The 17,027-nt window shown below is 35.7% G+C and overlaps 1 protein-coding gene across 1 annotated transcript in view; it reads left to right on the top strand.

Annotated features, from left to right (window-relative positions):
- LOC106063215 (uncharacterized) overlaps positions 1-17,027 on the top strand; it is an 82,329-nt gene that overhangs the window by 12,564 nt on the left and 52,738 nt on the right. The window contains exons 7-11 of the mRNA XM_056004316.1: positions 1,669-1,806; positions 3,254-3,412; positions 12,787-12,956; positions 14,867-14,979; positions 15,728-15,899. Of these exons, the coding sequence (XP_055860291.1) occupies positions 1,669-1,806; positions 3,254-3,412; positions 12,787-12,956; positions 14,867-14,979; positions 15,728-15,899 (752 nt within the window). The remainder of the gene's footprint in view (positions 1-1,668; positions 1,807-3,253; positions 3,413-12,786; positions 12,957-14,866; positions 14,980-15,727; positions 15,900-17,027) is intronic.

The raw sequence follows: 17,027 nt of genomic DNA on the forward strand, positions 1-17,027 counted from the left end.
GATCCATTTGATTTCGGGTGCTTCCATCAGTCGAGATCCAGGTCGCTTTGTGAATATTCTTATATTGGAATCTAACCTTAACCTTGGTTAGGCCAATAATAGAATATGCATCCTCTGTTTGGGACCCCTCAACTCAAGAAAACATTAAGAAACTGGAACAGACACAAAATAGAGCAGTGCGATTCATAACAAACGAATACTCACATTTGACTAGAGTAACACCTTTAGTAAAATCACTAAATTTAGAAAGCCTTCAGGACAGAAGGCTCAAAAGTAAAGTAGCAATCACACATCAAACACTGAACCATAATCTTCAAATACAAAAACAAAATTTAATAAAATACTCTGAAAGACACAAAGATAAAGGCACATTCCTCGTCCCATATGCTAGGACAAATTTGTACAAATACTCCTTCTTCCCTAGTGCTATTAGAGCATGGAATGGGTTGCCTGAGCTAGCCAGGAAAACCAGTGACTTGGCAGAATTTAAGTCATTGGTTAATATGCATGACTAAATGCATGACGCGTAGGACGTAATCATCTTCTTTTTTGAAGTAACGTCTGTATTATATAAGATAAGAAGATAAGATAAGATAAGATAATGCTGCTGATAGGCGTTCATTTTTCTGAGTCCATTATTGTTGGTCTCTTCATGTAAGCTTTCTTTGCCGATTGTTGGTCTGAATGCTAGTTCTTTTCCGATTTTTGCATTGAAATCTTTTAGGACTATTTTGATGTCATGCATTGGTACCTCATCATAAATTCTTTCCAATCCATCGTAAAAGGTTTCTTTAGTGTTATCTTCTGCATCTTCAGTAGGCGCATGAGCGTTTATAAATATTATGTTAAAGAATTTCCCTCTTACAGGTAGTAGGCAGAGTTATTTATTTATAGGTTTAAATCCGATAACATTGCCTGCCATTTCCTTTTTAATAGCAAATCATGTGCCTAAATTGTTGGTGCTGTCATTACTATAAAATATTGTGTACTCCTTAGTTCTGAGAATGTCAGAATATTTCCAACTGATTTTCCGTAGAGCTACGAGAGGCACCTGCTATAAGTAGACTTAGCACCTTCCATGATGAAAAAAAAAAGCATGTCCAGGCATAGGTCGTTTTCCGTTGCGATCAGTCAGGTTTTCCAAATGTGTTTTAGCTTTCAAAACAATATTTTTTATGACTGGGTTGTTAGTCCTGCGCATATAGATCTTGAGGCAAAGGGGGGTGGGGGGGGGGGGCTGCCCCCTTTCAGGCTCTATGGGTAACTGCCTTTATTTTCGGGTAAGGTCCCCTAGCCTTTGTGACCCCCCCCCCCAACTTCCTGCAAGGCAGCAGGTTTGGTTTTGGTCCACCCCGGGTATTTTAAATTCCCCGGTACCCACCACATCTGGAGGGCATTTCTCTATCCGCCACCTGAGGAGGCGCTCGATGGGAGGGTCACAAACTTCACATGAGCGACTAGATTGATAAGTGGACGTAAATATATTCTGTTTAGAAGAAAAAAAGTCTGGATCATTTTCAAAGTTGTTATTTTATATTTTTGAATACACTCAGTAGGCACCGGTTCTCACCCTTAACCATCGGACTCCATGATATTTCCTATCAAATGTCAATATATTTCGTGATTAAAACTGTAGGCAATGGATGTTTACTGGTGTGTTATCTACAGCTCAAGCTGACTTTCAAGCGTCGTTCGTGTCTCTTTGACAAAAGCACTACGTACACCTGGAGCGTAGAAAGCGTCTTCTACGTGAGGTCCAAGGCTGGAAGCATTCCAAGATGTATCAATAACAAGAGAGTCGGGATAGTATGTACAACTGTAGTTACAAAATATCTGTGTTTTGCTCAGGACCAAATTTATTTATTTATTAGCACTGCCATTGTACAGGAGGCGCGCTGGCTGAGCGGTAAAGCGCTTGGCTTCCGAACTGGGGGTCCAAGTTCGAATCCTGGTAAAGACTGGGATATTTAATTTCTGGATCTTTGGGCGCCTCTAAGTCCACCCAGCTCTAATGGGTACCTGGCATTAGTTGGGGAAATGTTAAGGCGGTTGGTCGTTGTGCTGGCCACCGAAAAAGATGACCTTTACATCATTTGCCCTATAAACCACAAGGTCTAAAGGGGAAACTTTACTTTACTGCCATTGTAAGCTTTGCTGTAATCTCTTTTGTCGATATGCTAGGAAGTGGCTAGTGGCGGGAAAGGGGAATAAAGCAGACTTCCATGCTTTCAGCAAACGCAACTCAGCTCCAGCCCGATCTGAGTAAAAATGCCTGATCTACATCGGAATGAGAACTCAGCCCATTTGTTTGCTAGTATTGTAGCTTATGCTTATCAGCCAAACATTTCACATATGAAGCTGTAAAGATAAACAAAAAACAGGTATTCTTTTTAACCTCATCCTTTACAACAATACCTGCCATCGACCACCAAGTCAATCTTGTCTATGTAGGCCAGATGAATAAGTATAAATGTAAAGATAAAGATTCAGCTGTTGTTGGAGGCCTTCAGTCTTAAAACAACTCTGGCTCATCTCAGAGAACACTTTTTCTTGTGGATACAGACATCTATTCTGGAGTGTAATCCTTGAAGGATTACGGACACGACATGGCCTAAATTGTGCCGTTGTGCCCAAAACTCAAAACTCAAACTCTGGAGAAACATTTATGTCTTTACACTTAGCAGGTTAAGGTACACCCTGATTGGTTGAAAAAGGAGGCAGATTTTAGTCGATTTGCTTGTTTTTCTTTCAGAGCTGGAATGCCACCAATCATTATAGTCAATCATTATAGTCAATCATTATAGTCAATCATAATAGTCAATCATTATAGTCTTCAACACTGACCTGCGACGTTGCAGCATGTGGGCACTTGTCATGTGCCTGAGTAGCTATTGGACTCGTCAGACCTGTGATCTTAAATCGCTGTACTTATCCTGTCTCTAGGTAGCATCTCAATGAGTGTATATATATATATATATATATATATATATATATATATATATATATATATATATATATATATATATATTTATATATACACACACATATACATATATAAAATATGATTTTTTTCAAGTCCTGCAGTTATCTACGTTTCCAGTTTGACTTTTCATTTTCTTAAGTTGGAAAATTATTTGAATTGTATACGTGACTTAATGTTTTTGTGTGCGTGACTTAATGTTTTTGTGTGCCTGAGATTCACAGACTAGTCATAACGAATTTTTATCACTCTTGACTTTCTTTTCCCCACCAGGTCGATCTGACCAAATTGTATTCTAGAATCACTGGCCTCACATTACCAGTGGCTATGAACAAGCCCACTCTGTTCATCCAGCCTTATACCTTATCCCCCGGAACAACATACCGTATTTGTGTCTTGTTACAGCAGAATAAAACAGAGCGTATCCTGTGCGTAAGTATAAGCCCAGTTTCAGGGTGTTTTATTTTAAGGGGGGGGGGGACTTGGATGTTGATGTTTTATGATGAAAAGTTTGAGAGAGCAGTGCAGTGCTACATTATTGATGAAGTGTAAGCTGATACTCATTGAAAGTAGTCGTAACCTTAAAACTTTATTTAGTGGCTGAGCGGTAGAGCGCTTGGCTTCCGAACCGGGGGTCTCGGGTTCCAATTCTGGTGGAATTTTTTAGGCGCCTCTGAGCCCACCCAGCTCCAATGGGTACATGACATTAGTCGGGAAAAAGTAAAGGCGGTTGGTCGTTGTGCTGGCCACATGAAACCCTCGTTAATCGTAAGCCCACAAACAGATGATCTTTACACTTAACCGCTCAGCCACCGCGCCTCACAGGGCATTCATACTTAGCGATTTAAAAGCAACATATATTTCTTATAAATATATAGAATTCACTGTATGCATGCGTATCGATTCATTATCAAACATAAAGATTTTGAGGACAGGTAGACCTAGAAATGGATGCTCATCATATGTGAGGTCAGGTAGACCTAGAAATGGATGCTCATCATATGTGAGGTCAGGTAGACCTAGAAATGGATGCTCATCATATGTGAGGACAGGTAGACCTAGAAATGGATGCTCTTCATATGTGAGGTCAGGTAGACCTAGAAATGGATGCTCATCATATGGTATGGAATTTGTGGGCTGGATAGAAATGCCCGGGACAATGTTGACACCTATCCCGCCCCTGACGCTAATTTATAAACTGTTTTCTTTATTTCAGAACTAATCCTAATCTTTGTTTTTGTCACGACGTTATTGTCGCTAAATTGTGATGTTGCTTATTCAGGCTGTCTTGAAGTCAACCAATTACTCAGCAAGCGTTTGAGTATAATTGTTCGGGTGTATTACTTGTAGTTGACCAACAAGTCAGACAAAAATAAGTACATCAGTTTTTTAACAAGTGAAGAGATGTAGTCAACGATGATGAACAGATTCACATAGGTTTATTCTGATAAAAGGCCACAGTAGAAGTCTCTGTCACTAAACACGTCGTTACCCTGGAATGTTCTATCGCTAACTGATTTTCCGGTCTCTAACCCAACATATCCCAAACGTCACTAGTCCCGTTCAATATGCGTCTACTATGGTGCGTCGCTAAATAACTAAAATAACTAACCTATATAAATAAGGTGTCTAACAGATTCCTCCCCCCCTTGAAAAAAAAATATGTCAATATTTTTCCACTACTGTCAAGTCTTACAAGGGCATTTTCAATTTAAGGGGAAGACCACAAACATAAAATCTTGACATCTTCATCTTGACATCTTCATCTTGACAGTTCCTCATATTCATGTCAATGTTCATAACAGTTCATAACATTCCAAAATCATCTTCATTAGTACACAGTTCATCATGAAGGAAAATGTGGCATCTTATGGGCACGTCATACATTACAAATGTTCTTCACTGGCAGTAATCTGATAAAATACAATATTTCAAAAAAAACAATTATAGACTTTATTTACACATTCAATAAATTTTTTTTCTTACCACCCTTTTATACGCTTTTGTCCATTTTTCTTTTATACTCACCCTTTTCCATAGAACTAACTTTCGTCAATGATATATGAAATGATTCACACAAAAAAAAATATCCATACTTACTTTTAAATGCTTAATAAAAACTTTACTTATCTCCCTTTTCCATAACATATAAATTGTGCCAATATATTAATATATATTACATAATCACTATAATCATAGTTTATTTACAAAATTATTTCATTTCAATGTCATTCTAGACAATAGATCAGCTACAATATTCACAGATCCACTAATAGCTTTCACTTCAAATTTATACTCCTGTAGTGCTAAGAACCATCTATAAACACGACTGTTTTTCATGCTCTTTTGCTGTATATACTGAATAGGTTTATGATCAGTTAATAATATGAATTTCCTTCCTATTAAATAGCTCTCTAGCTTAGTAATTACCCATATTACAGCTAAGGCTTCTCTTTCAATGACACTATATTTTTTCTCTGCCTCTGACAATTTTCTGCTTACATATAATATAGGATGTAAGTTATCATAGTTCTGCATTAAACAACCACCAATAGCATTACCAGATGCATCAGTTGTGACATAAAATATTTTGTCTTTATCAGGTAGTCTTAATATTAGTTCATGACTAAAAACATCTTTAATTCTGTCAATAGCTTTCACACATTCCTCATTACAAACTACTTTTTGAGGTTTTCCTTTTTTAAGTAAGTCATTTAGTGGATTCACTATTTCTGCTAAGTTTTTTATAAACTTTCTGTAATAATTTACTATTCCTAATATGCTTTTAATTTGTCTTTTTGTTGTAGGTATTTCAATATTAAGTACTTTCTTTATGTTATCTTCAATAGGGCTAATCATGTTGTTATTTACTTTATGTCCTAAGAAAATTATTTCCTCCAATCCTATTTCTACTTTTTCTGCTTGAATTGTAAGTCCACTTTCTTTTATTATTTTGAATACTTCTTTTACATCTACCAAATGTTCCTTCCAACTATTATTAAAAATACATATGTCATCCAAATAGCAAATAACATTTTCTTTGTTTCCAATTATCATGTTCATCATTCTATTAAATGTGGCAGGTGCATTTACTAATCCAAAACTCATATAATTCCATTGAAAAATACCATATGGTGTTACAAATGCTGTGTAAGGTTTTGCATTTTCTGTTAAAGGTATTTGCCAATAACCTTTAGTTAAATCTAATTTAGTAAAAAATTTTGCTCCATTTAATTTATGTAAAATATCCTCTATATTTGGCATTGGATATGGGTCAAATTCGGTGATGTTGTTAAGTTTCCTATAATCAATACATAACCTTATATCTCCATTCTTCTTTTTGGCTATCACAATTGGTGAAGCATAAGGAGATGTTGATGGCTCAATTATACCTGATTCTAGTAAATTGTCTATTTCTTTCTTTACTTTGTCTTGTAAATGTAGTGGTATTCTATATGGCTTAAGCTTGATAGGTTTTGGGTCTGTTACTTTAATGTCATGTTTAATAATATTAGTTTTTCCTGGTATACTGGAAAAAATTTCTTTGTATTCCTGTATTATTTTAGTTATATCTTTTGACTTTTCCTTAGTTAAATTATTAAGATTAATCTTTTGCCAAGTTTGATTCTCTTTTGTTTCTATTACAGGTATTTCCTTAATATCATTTTCATTGTGATTTTCATTTGTTATTATCATCAAGCATTCTTCTCTTTCTGAAAATTTATTTTCTATTTCCTGAATGTTTTGTATCAACTCATCTTCTCTATCATGATACAGTTTCAAATTATTTATGTGATATGTTTTAATTTTCCCATTTATTTCAATTTGATAATTTACATCACTAATTTGTTTTATCACCTTAAATGGACCTTTCCATTGTTTACCAATTTTATTTTTCAGGTCATTTATCAATATTAATACATTGTTTCCTACTTCTAGTGTTTTCAATTGTCTTTTCTTATTTAGATTCTCATGAGCACTTTGTTTGTACTTCTTATTGTTGTTATATGCTTGAGTCCATATTTCTTTCAATTCTGTTGTGATTGTTGTTTCACTGTCATTATTTAATTTATTCTCATTGTCTATTAGATTTTCTTTAAAAACATCTAATTCATCTCTGGGTTTTCTTCCATGTATTATTTCATATGGTGAAAATTGTGTTGCTTCATGGATGTTGTTTCTATGAGCAAATAGTACATAGTTAATGTAATGATCCCACTTGTTCTGATTATTCTGAATTATTTTTGTTAGTGATCTTTTTAATGAACCACCATATCGTTCACATAAATCGTTACTCTTTGAAGAGTATATGTGTTGTATATTGTATTGTTTAGTCCATTTCTTAAATTGTTCTGACTTAAACTGAGATCCCTGATCACTCAATATAATTTTAGGTATACCATGTCTTGTAATTACTTTTTGAGTTATGGCATTAATGATATTTTCTGCACTTGTATTTGATAATGGGATTGCCTCTGGGTATCTACTAAACATGTCTATTACTGTTAGAATGTATTTGTTATTATTTTCAGTTTGAATTAAAGGACCTATTAAATCAATAGATACTTTCTGAAATGGTGCTGTAGGTTCATCCATTTCTTGAATAGGTGCTTTATTCACTAGACTTTTGTTAGATCTCTTTTGACATATGTCACATGAGTTTATGTATTTGTTGATTGTTGCTTTCATTTTGGGCCAAAATACTTGTTTTGACAAATTCCTATAACATTTCTTTACTCCCCTATGTGCTGCTAAATTATTATCATGTGTCATGATTAAAACATCTTTCCAATATTTCTGTGGTAAGACAAGTTGTTTTATTTTCTTGTTATCATTACTTGTTTGTCTAAATAATATTTTATTCTCTATACAAAATTTCTCCATTGGATTATTATTGTTTTTATCTGATATTCTTGAATAAATTTTCCCAATAATATTGTCATTCATTTGTTCTAATGCAAATGTGGGTGTTGTTTCTTTTTCACTTTGAGATATTTGTGTTTCAAGACTATTTTGTGTTTCATTTTCTATCTCTCTTTCCTTAATATTTGTATTTTCTATTTGTATTACATTACTGGTTTCTTTTTCTTTATCATTACTAATTACATTTATTGTATTTTCCTGTTTCTCATCTTGTTTATCCATTGATCTTGTTATTACCATACTTGTTATATTTTGTGTTTCTATGTTTTCATGATTTTGTCTTATGTTTTTGTATTTGTTTTGCCAGTCTTCTAATTCTTTTCTTGAACATTCTTTAACTCCTTTTATGTTTCCTACTAACATATCATATCTCATTTCTGGTATTGCAATGCCATCACAATAACCAGTGAAAAATGGAGTTTCAATGTACACCCTTATAGCTTTAAATTCCCTTACGGTGCCATCTGCTAATTCTACTTTCCTAGTAAACCCTTTATACCAATGAGGTTTGACAAATTTAGTTTTTACTGCCAAAGTGTTACAACCTGAATCCCTGATTAATTCCACCGGAATTCTATCTACAAACCCTGGGTACACTGCAAAATTGTTCCTATTTCCTTCCATGAAATATATCCTATCTGTACCTTTATTTTTGTATTCCCTACTGTAACTCCTATTTCTATAATTTCCTCTGTCATTCCTATCTCTACTCCTATAGCTACTGTTATTTTGTTCATTGTATCTATTTCTACTTCCAGACCTACTATTCCCTCTTCTACAGTTAGCTGCTATATGACCTTTTCCTTGACATTTAAAACAGGTTATTTCACTATATTTTCTATTTCCACTACTTGATCTGTTTCTATTTCTACTTCTATCAACATTTTCTTTGGTGTATCCTATTAAATCTACTTTGCTCTTATCCCTATCAGAAAATGGTTTATTTGGATAGGCATTTTTGTATACTCTCATTATCTCTGTTATTTCATCTATAGTTTTTGGGTTTCTTTCTCTAATAAACGATTGTAACTGAGGATCACATTTATTTATAAAGTTGTCCACTAGAATAAAATTTTTTAATCCCTCATAAGAGTTTGTCACTTTTTCTAATTTTACCCACTTATTGAAAAAATCCTTTTCCATATTAATGGTAGTTTGGGGTTCTATTCCTAATGATGGTATATTGTCAAAGTATTTTTTTCTAAAAGTTGTAGCATTATGACCATATGCATTCAATAACTCTCTTTTTAAAACCTGATAGCTATCATCAATATGATGGTCATGATTTTGGCATATTGTTAGAGCTTGACCATGAACAAAGTCTATCAGTATTTCAGACCATTCTTCTTCAGGCATATTAAATGTAGACATTTTTGCCTCATATCTTTTCAGAAAATCACCAATGTCATCCTTCTGTTCATCAAAACTTTGTATCTTTCTCTTTAGCCATGTCTGCGAATTAGGGTTGTCTCTTTGAGTGGTATAATTATTTGAGTTATTTGTGTTATTTCCTTGTTCAGTTTGAGCTCTGGCTTGTGCTGCATCCAATCTCATCTTCTCCATTTTAGCTTCATGTTCTCTAATTTTTTCTCTCTCTTTGTCTTGCCTTTCTTCTTGTCTTTCTATCTCTTGTCTTTGACGTTCCGTTTCTTCCTTCACAACTTGCTGTACATAAGCTGCTAAGTCTTTTCCTTTTAACTCCATGGCCTTTCCATCCTGCATAGCTGTTTCCTTAACCTCCTTAAGGTCCACATATGATGATGTAGCCATTGTGTTTTATATTTTATATATATTTTTAGTTAGCCTATATTGGTTATGGCTATACTTTAAACTTATTTTATATTTAAGTTTTTTTTCAAACTTTTATATAAGTTTTAAATGTTATGTCTCTATCTATAGATTTAGTAAATGAGTAAATCTAGTCTAAGTTATTATGGTTATATTAAAATCTGTATATTAGGTCTAGTATCACACAAATTCAAATCTATTATATTATATTATGTATAATAATACAATTTAGATCTATAGTTATCAAGAGCACTATGACTATTAGATCTAGTATGACCAACTATGATCAATTTTAAAATTTGATGTGACCGAAGTGTCTAGAGTAAATTCGAAGACTGTCTAGAGTCTAGATCTAGAGTAGATAAAATAGATTTCCTAGATCCAATCCAGAACCATACGAAATAAATATGTGTATACAGTGTCAAATATATCTTCAATAAGATATATATATCTAGAATGTACTACCTTCATTCATCTTTCAATTAATAATATTTCAAATTAGAGTCTAGATGATTTAATTGTATCAAAGAGATGTACAACAATTTGCAGATCTAAATTTAGCCAGACGATAGTGTTTGACTACATAGCCAGTTTCGGCATTATTCTCATGGCAAAATCATAATTGATTTTAACCGCTCAAACTAAAATTATTTTAGTCTGATTCACAGTAAAAGAATCCTACCCGCACTTTCTATCATTAAGTGAAAAAAAAAAAATACAGATCTAATTAAATTAATAAAAATAAATAATTTAAAATAATATAAACAAATGAAATAATTAAAATGAGACTATCGCTATGGGTTGGGATGTGACAATATGGCACACAATGATAACGTCACGAAGTAACTAGGCAACAACGGATATGACGTTTACACAAACAAAACAAATTACAACCCTAAACGTATAATATAGCTTTTCATCTAAATTACGTCTTCTACCCCGACGGGTTTTAAGGCGCACCACCTGATTTTACTCAGGCTAACGTACCAAATTTAGACAAAATCTATTTCTAAGGGCAATCTAAACATATACTAATAAGAAAAATGGCACTTAGCTTTTGATAAGAAAGATCCCTTTGTTCGGACTCCCGAATATGCTAGATCACAACAAATTCCACTGCCTCTCTTCCAGTTCTGACTCTGTTCTCCGGTGCTACCAGTATCCCACGTAATGCCACAGATGTCCTGATATGCCACAGCAAAATGTTCCAGTTCCTTCGACGACTGTTGATGACCGTATGTGTAGTTCCGACGACTTTGTGTACACAGTTACTGACGAATAGGTTAACGGTTCTCCTGGCGATGACTTGACTTGTGTAGACGACTACTGACAAATAACAGTCTCTTGACGGCAACTTGATCTGGACGACTGACGAATAACGAATTTCTTGACGATGACTTGATCTGGGCTGACGAATAACGGCTTTCTTGACGATGACTTGATCTGGGCTGACGAATAACGACTTTCTTGACGATGACTTGATCTGGGCTGACGAATAACGGTTCTTTAAAATAGTTCACTGCTTCTGCTGCTACTATGGTAGTACGACGAAGTTTGCTGTTGTACTCTGCTTCAATAGACCAAACTGTCCAATGTAGACTAGGTGAAACCAAGGTCACCTCCGACGACGTTCCGCTATACGACTAACGGTTTTCAACGAAATTAAGTGGATGTAGCTGTTTCCACAACTTCACTATCAGCACGTCTAGATATCGTCTAGACCAACGAATACTAGATATATCAATGTTCAGTAATGATACATACAACTTTACTAACCTTCCAAAGGTTAAACACAGTGACCGTTATTAACGTGGCAAGCAACCGGTTCAATGAGCAAACTGCTCTACAAGAATCTCTCCAAGGGTAAGACGACAGAGCGATTTCGATTTAGTTAGCTACCAAACTTGTAGTACTCACAATACTTCTGACAGCGGGCAAACTGTCCTTCTCGAAACTGACGAGGTAAAACTTGATACTCGATGTGGCTCCTATGATGAAGAAAAAATATGTCCAACAGGTTCACTAACGATCTCTCACCCGTTATGAATGAACGGTTTCTCTGGTTGTAGGTCGATTCAGCATATGAAGATCAGGCGTTGCGATGATTACGGTCCTGACGAAGGTCACCCTGAGTTAACGGCTCGTTGAACGTGCGATCAAACAGGCGACGACTGCATGTAGATCTAGAACAAAGTCACTCTGCGATACTGCTGTGTTCAGCCGTACTCCGATGAAATCTTATATCTTCGAGTGCACGACCCTCACCTGAGTAAACGTTCTGCTTCGAGGTCCGGTTCGATGTTCAGACTTCGGGCGTCGGGGGTCGCCACTGTGATGTTGCTTATTCAGGCTGTCTTGAAGTCAACCAATTACTCAGCAAGCGTTTGAGTATAATTGTTCGGGTGTATTACTTGTAGTTGACCAACAAGTCAGACAAAAATAAGTACATCAGTTTTTTAACAAGTGAAGAGATGTAGTCAACGATGATGAACAGATTCACATAGGTTTATTCTGATAAAAGGCCACAGTAGAAGTCTCTGTCACTAAACACGTCGTTACCCTGGAATGTTCTATCGCTAACTGATTTTCCGGTCTCTAACCCAACATATCCCAAACGTCACTAGTCCCGTTCAATATGCGTCTACTATGGTGCGTCGCTAAATAACTAAAATAACTAACCTATATAAATAAGGTGTCTAACAAAATACAACCTAACTAAAACTAAACAAAACAAATGACTCTTCGCTTTTCAATTTCCCTGATTTTAAACTAGCATAACCGAACAAATGTAAAAGTTAAATATTTTTTTTTAAAGCCGTGCAGAACAAATATCCAGAAAATATAATTTATAGGCCTATGAAGATATAAAGGATATATATAGTTACATGCAATACGCATTGTTTGATTCGGTACGCACAATGATTAGCTTAGGCCACTCATTTCATCCAATTTTCATTATAGTCTTAGCACTCTCAGCACCTTAGTGTAGGTTATTTTTCTTTTATTCATAGTAATAGTAATCTTAGTAATAGTAATCCAAACTTTTCACCTCTTTGAGTAAACATCATGTCCTCATCCTGAATGTCTTCTTTCAGACATTGATAGGCACAAACAGCACTAAGACGAAGGATCTCTTGTTTGTCAAAATGGATCCGCCCATGAACATCTTCACGTTATGGCCCACCGACCTGATTTTCAACGCTTCGAAATCCTTCTTCCTGTACTTGCTGGACGAGGCTGGATACATGGGGAAGAAAACAATTACGTAAGAATTTCAAGAAAAACCTTTCCTTTAAAACACAGATTATATAGGTAATGAACCGTATCACATCTTTCTTTACTGCAGGATTTATCTGCCTTTTTCTATATGAGACAAAATAAAGTAACTGCCAGTAAATAAATAGCCACTCTGTTAATTTTTGTATTGATTCGTGTATTGTCTTCGACTCTGTAACATTGTGTAAAGTTTCAACTTGATAACAGAATGGGAAGCTGGAGATATAACGTTTAAAAGATTTGTACTAGACACACAGAGTGAGTTGTGCTTTGGTTAAATGACACATCTGCGTCTTGCATGAATTACATATGCTTATATCATTATTAGCAAACGTAACATGTCGATCATCAGCATCCATACACAGGAAAGGATTTCTATTATTTCACAGGCCTATTTCTTATTCCTGTCGCTAGGACACATTCGTGCAAGTGCTCCTTTTTCTTTAGTGCCGTTCAAGCAAGGAGCCAGTTTAAAGAATAGCGCGTTGGAAAAAACAATCCAATAGCGGATCCAGAACTTTTGAGTTGGATAGGGGGGGGGGCGACTTTTATATACCCTAAACCACATCACATCCGAACGAAGCTTTAGGGTCGAGAGGCGGTAGATGCACCCCTCCCCCCCACACACACAAAATTGGGCAAAATACTAAAGGGGGGAAGGGTTAAGTAATAACAAAAAAAATGGTTAAAATATTAATAACTATAAAGATAAGAAAATAACTGCACAAATTGCAATATTTCTCTATAAAAATTCACCCCTCCCTCTTTCTCGCAGGGGTGTCGGTTGACTGTGGGGAGGCGATCGCCTTTACCGACCTCCACTCAAGATCCGACATTTTGACTTAGCAGAGTTTAAGTATCTAATTAACATGCACACATAGAGGAATCATAGCATTCGTGTAGAGCGTCATGGTCTTCTCTTTTGAAGGAGGGTTTACAAATTATAAGATAAGATAGAATAAGATAAGACATGTCATTTAATGGCTGCACAAGTCTTCCCTTAAATAACACCCCACTCCACATGTCCACTAAGAGTGGACCAGAGAGCGCTGAGCAAGCTAGAGAACCATGGAAGACATATATATATATAGAGAGAGAGAGAGAAAAGCAATTATCATTAATATTGATAGACTTAATGTAGATGTAACTAAATATTGTTGTAGAAATAGCAGATTGACACTTTTTGATATTCGGTCATTGAATGGTAGCTCCAAACCGATGTAAGCGGCAAGCGTATTATATTTCTTATAAGCTATCTTTAAATAACTTGAACCAAAAAAATTCTGAAAACAAAACATTTATTAATAATAAATACAGATTCAACTTGAGATCTAGATCTAGATCTAGTAGTAACAAAATGAAAAGATATTTCAACAAAATCTAACACACCACGAAAACACGGTCTTTAGTCTCTTTGCGTTTCTGATTCATCCCCCCACTTCAACTATCACTCACGTGACTTCTTAACATATATTATGACAGACCAGCTAATGGTTTCATCACCCTACACCACCAAAAAACGAACACTCCCTTTCCTCGTCGTTACCCACGAGACACAGACTGTAGACACAAAAACACATACTCTATAACATCGCTGTAATGTGAACAAGCACTATTGCGCTTTATTATAAGATTGGAAGGAGCTCGTACTATATTTTTAAATAGATTATTGTATTAATACAAGTTTCTTCACGGACTAGAGAATCGTTACCTAGTATTAGAGCTTTATCTACAGGTATGTCAAATGAGCAGAATCTTCGACATCTTTGTTTTCTGTTGAAACTGTTTAAATGTATCATATAGTAACATTGGTATCTTATAAACATGTTTATTTTAAATAAAATATTTAAAGCTGTATGCATGGTGTCAGAAGTTGGCTGCTAACGTCATTGTCCACAGATTCTCTTGGAGTTGCTCAGGCAATCAAAACTGCAATAACATAAAAAGTCACTTCAGTATTAACTCGGGTGGGACAGATGTTGAAGTAACGGGTAATCTTATAACCAATAAAGGTAGGATACGCTTCTCACTCGCACATACTGATAAACACACACACAAACTGATACACACACATACACACACACGTTTTACACTAATGTTCAGCGCTGCTTGTTCAGCTTGTTTCTAGTATGTCATGTGACTCGCTCAATGAGTCGCCTTCACTTTCCCCTTTCCCCAACTGGTGTCAGGTACGCATTTAATTTCCTTCAAAACCCATTCGCCATCGGGATTCGAGCTTGTGACCATGACGTAGCTAGCGCGGGCGGGGGGGGGGGGGGGCATCCAAATTTGAAATCCCCCCCAGGTCCCCACACGAGGGGGGGGGGTCCCCAAATGAGTGTCCGAAATGTTTTGTTTACATTAAATATTACTTCAGTATCTCATGTCATGATGTCGAATATCAAAATGCAGGGCCCCTAGAGAGTTCAAGTCCCCCCGGGGCCCTTAAATCCATAGCTACGCCTCTGCTCGTGACCTCTCGAAACAGAATCATTTCGCCAATCAGCCACCATGCTTTAAACAAATGTACATAAATAGATAATATATATATATATATATATATATATATATATATATATATATATGTAGATGTAACTAAATATTGTTGTAGAAATATACTGTATATATACAGTATAAATATATATATATAAATATATATACTGTATATACGTTTCCATAGTACCAAATTATTATTTTTTTTCTTACAAAATTAAACGAAAATAAAGCTAGTCGAAATGTATTGTCTCCATCTCTACCTAGCTAGTTCTATAATCATAAGAAGACTATGGCTGCAGCCAGCATCTCTTCTGAAGATCATGCTGAATGTCTCGGTTAAATATCAGATGCAAGTTATCAGCAGGATGGTCGGGTGGACCATTAAAATTCCAGAGCGCTACAGCGGACCGGAGGTCATCCCGCATGTATTTATAAGGTAAATGTCACATGTGAACTGTCATAGTGAACTGTTATGGGGAACTGTCATGGGGAGCTGACATTTGGAAGTGACATAAAGGTGACATAAAGGTCAGATGAACGTAGACGACAGACTGCCAAGAGCTACTGTATATTTCAATGCGAGAATAAAGCTACGTTGATCAACTTTATAAAGATGATTGGCGCAATGACGTAAATGAACAAAATAGTTTATTCTCATATGGAGTGTTGTAGTTTCTAAGTCTTTTTTATTTGTTTCGTACAACTTTGTTGCCTGTACGAAGTCTAGTTCAAAACTGAGAATTTTTTTTTTGTTTTTAGTATAAAACATAACTTAATGTGTAACGTCATGTTTTCTAATCTTGCGTCATGGGCTAAGCTGGTCTGACTGACATGGACACCAGGAATGATGTGTAGATCGTGCCGGACGGAAGGGCCGAATCTATGCGCTCGGCAATATCCGACCCGCTTCCCAGTGCGCTGAGAATAGCGGCGTCTAATCGGCAGTCCTGATACAGAGAATGTTAGGGCCCACTCCTGCCTTGCAGGAAACCACACAAGCCCTTAAGCGACTGTGTTATCCAGGTCAGAACTTCTACTCAGAATCACATATCTGTCGGACTCTATGCAGGTCATACCGTCCATCCTGTTCATTTGCTTTTAAGATATACGTAGTAAAAAAAGGAAATAAAAATAAAAAAAGCAGATTTGATTGTGGGCAGTCAGAATGTTTAATGTTCAAAACAAAGCGTCTAAGACAAAAAAAAAATTAAAGTGAAGAAGTTTTAATGAAGTCTCTTTTTTCCGCATATCACTAGTAATGAGGAGAAGGGGGGCATCTAGCACTATATCAGCTCTCTTTTCACTTAATTATCTTTTTCTTTGTCTCTCTTTCTTTCTCTCTCTCTCTCTCTCTCTCTCTTTTCTTTTTTTCTTCTTTTTTTTTCTCTTATTTTTTCTCTTTCTTTCTTTCTCCCTCTATGCCTCACTCTTCCTCTCTTCATCTCCTTTTCTTTCTCCCCTTCTCGCTTCATTTATTTTCTTCTCTTCTTCCTTCTCTCTTGTCTTATTTATTGTAATGCTATTGCTTTCTGCTAGTTTAGGCCCAGTGCTGTAAGATGCCCAT

Source organism: Biomphalaria glabrata, chromosome 11, assembly GCF_947242115.1.
Source record: "Biomphalaria glabrata chromosome 11, xgBioGlab47.1, whole genome shotgun sequence".
NCBI lineage: Eukaryota > Metazoa > Mollusca > Gastropoda > Planorbidae > Biomphalaria > Biomphalaria glabrata.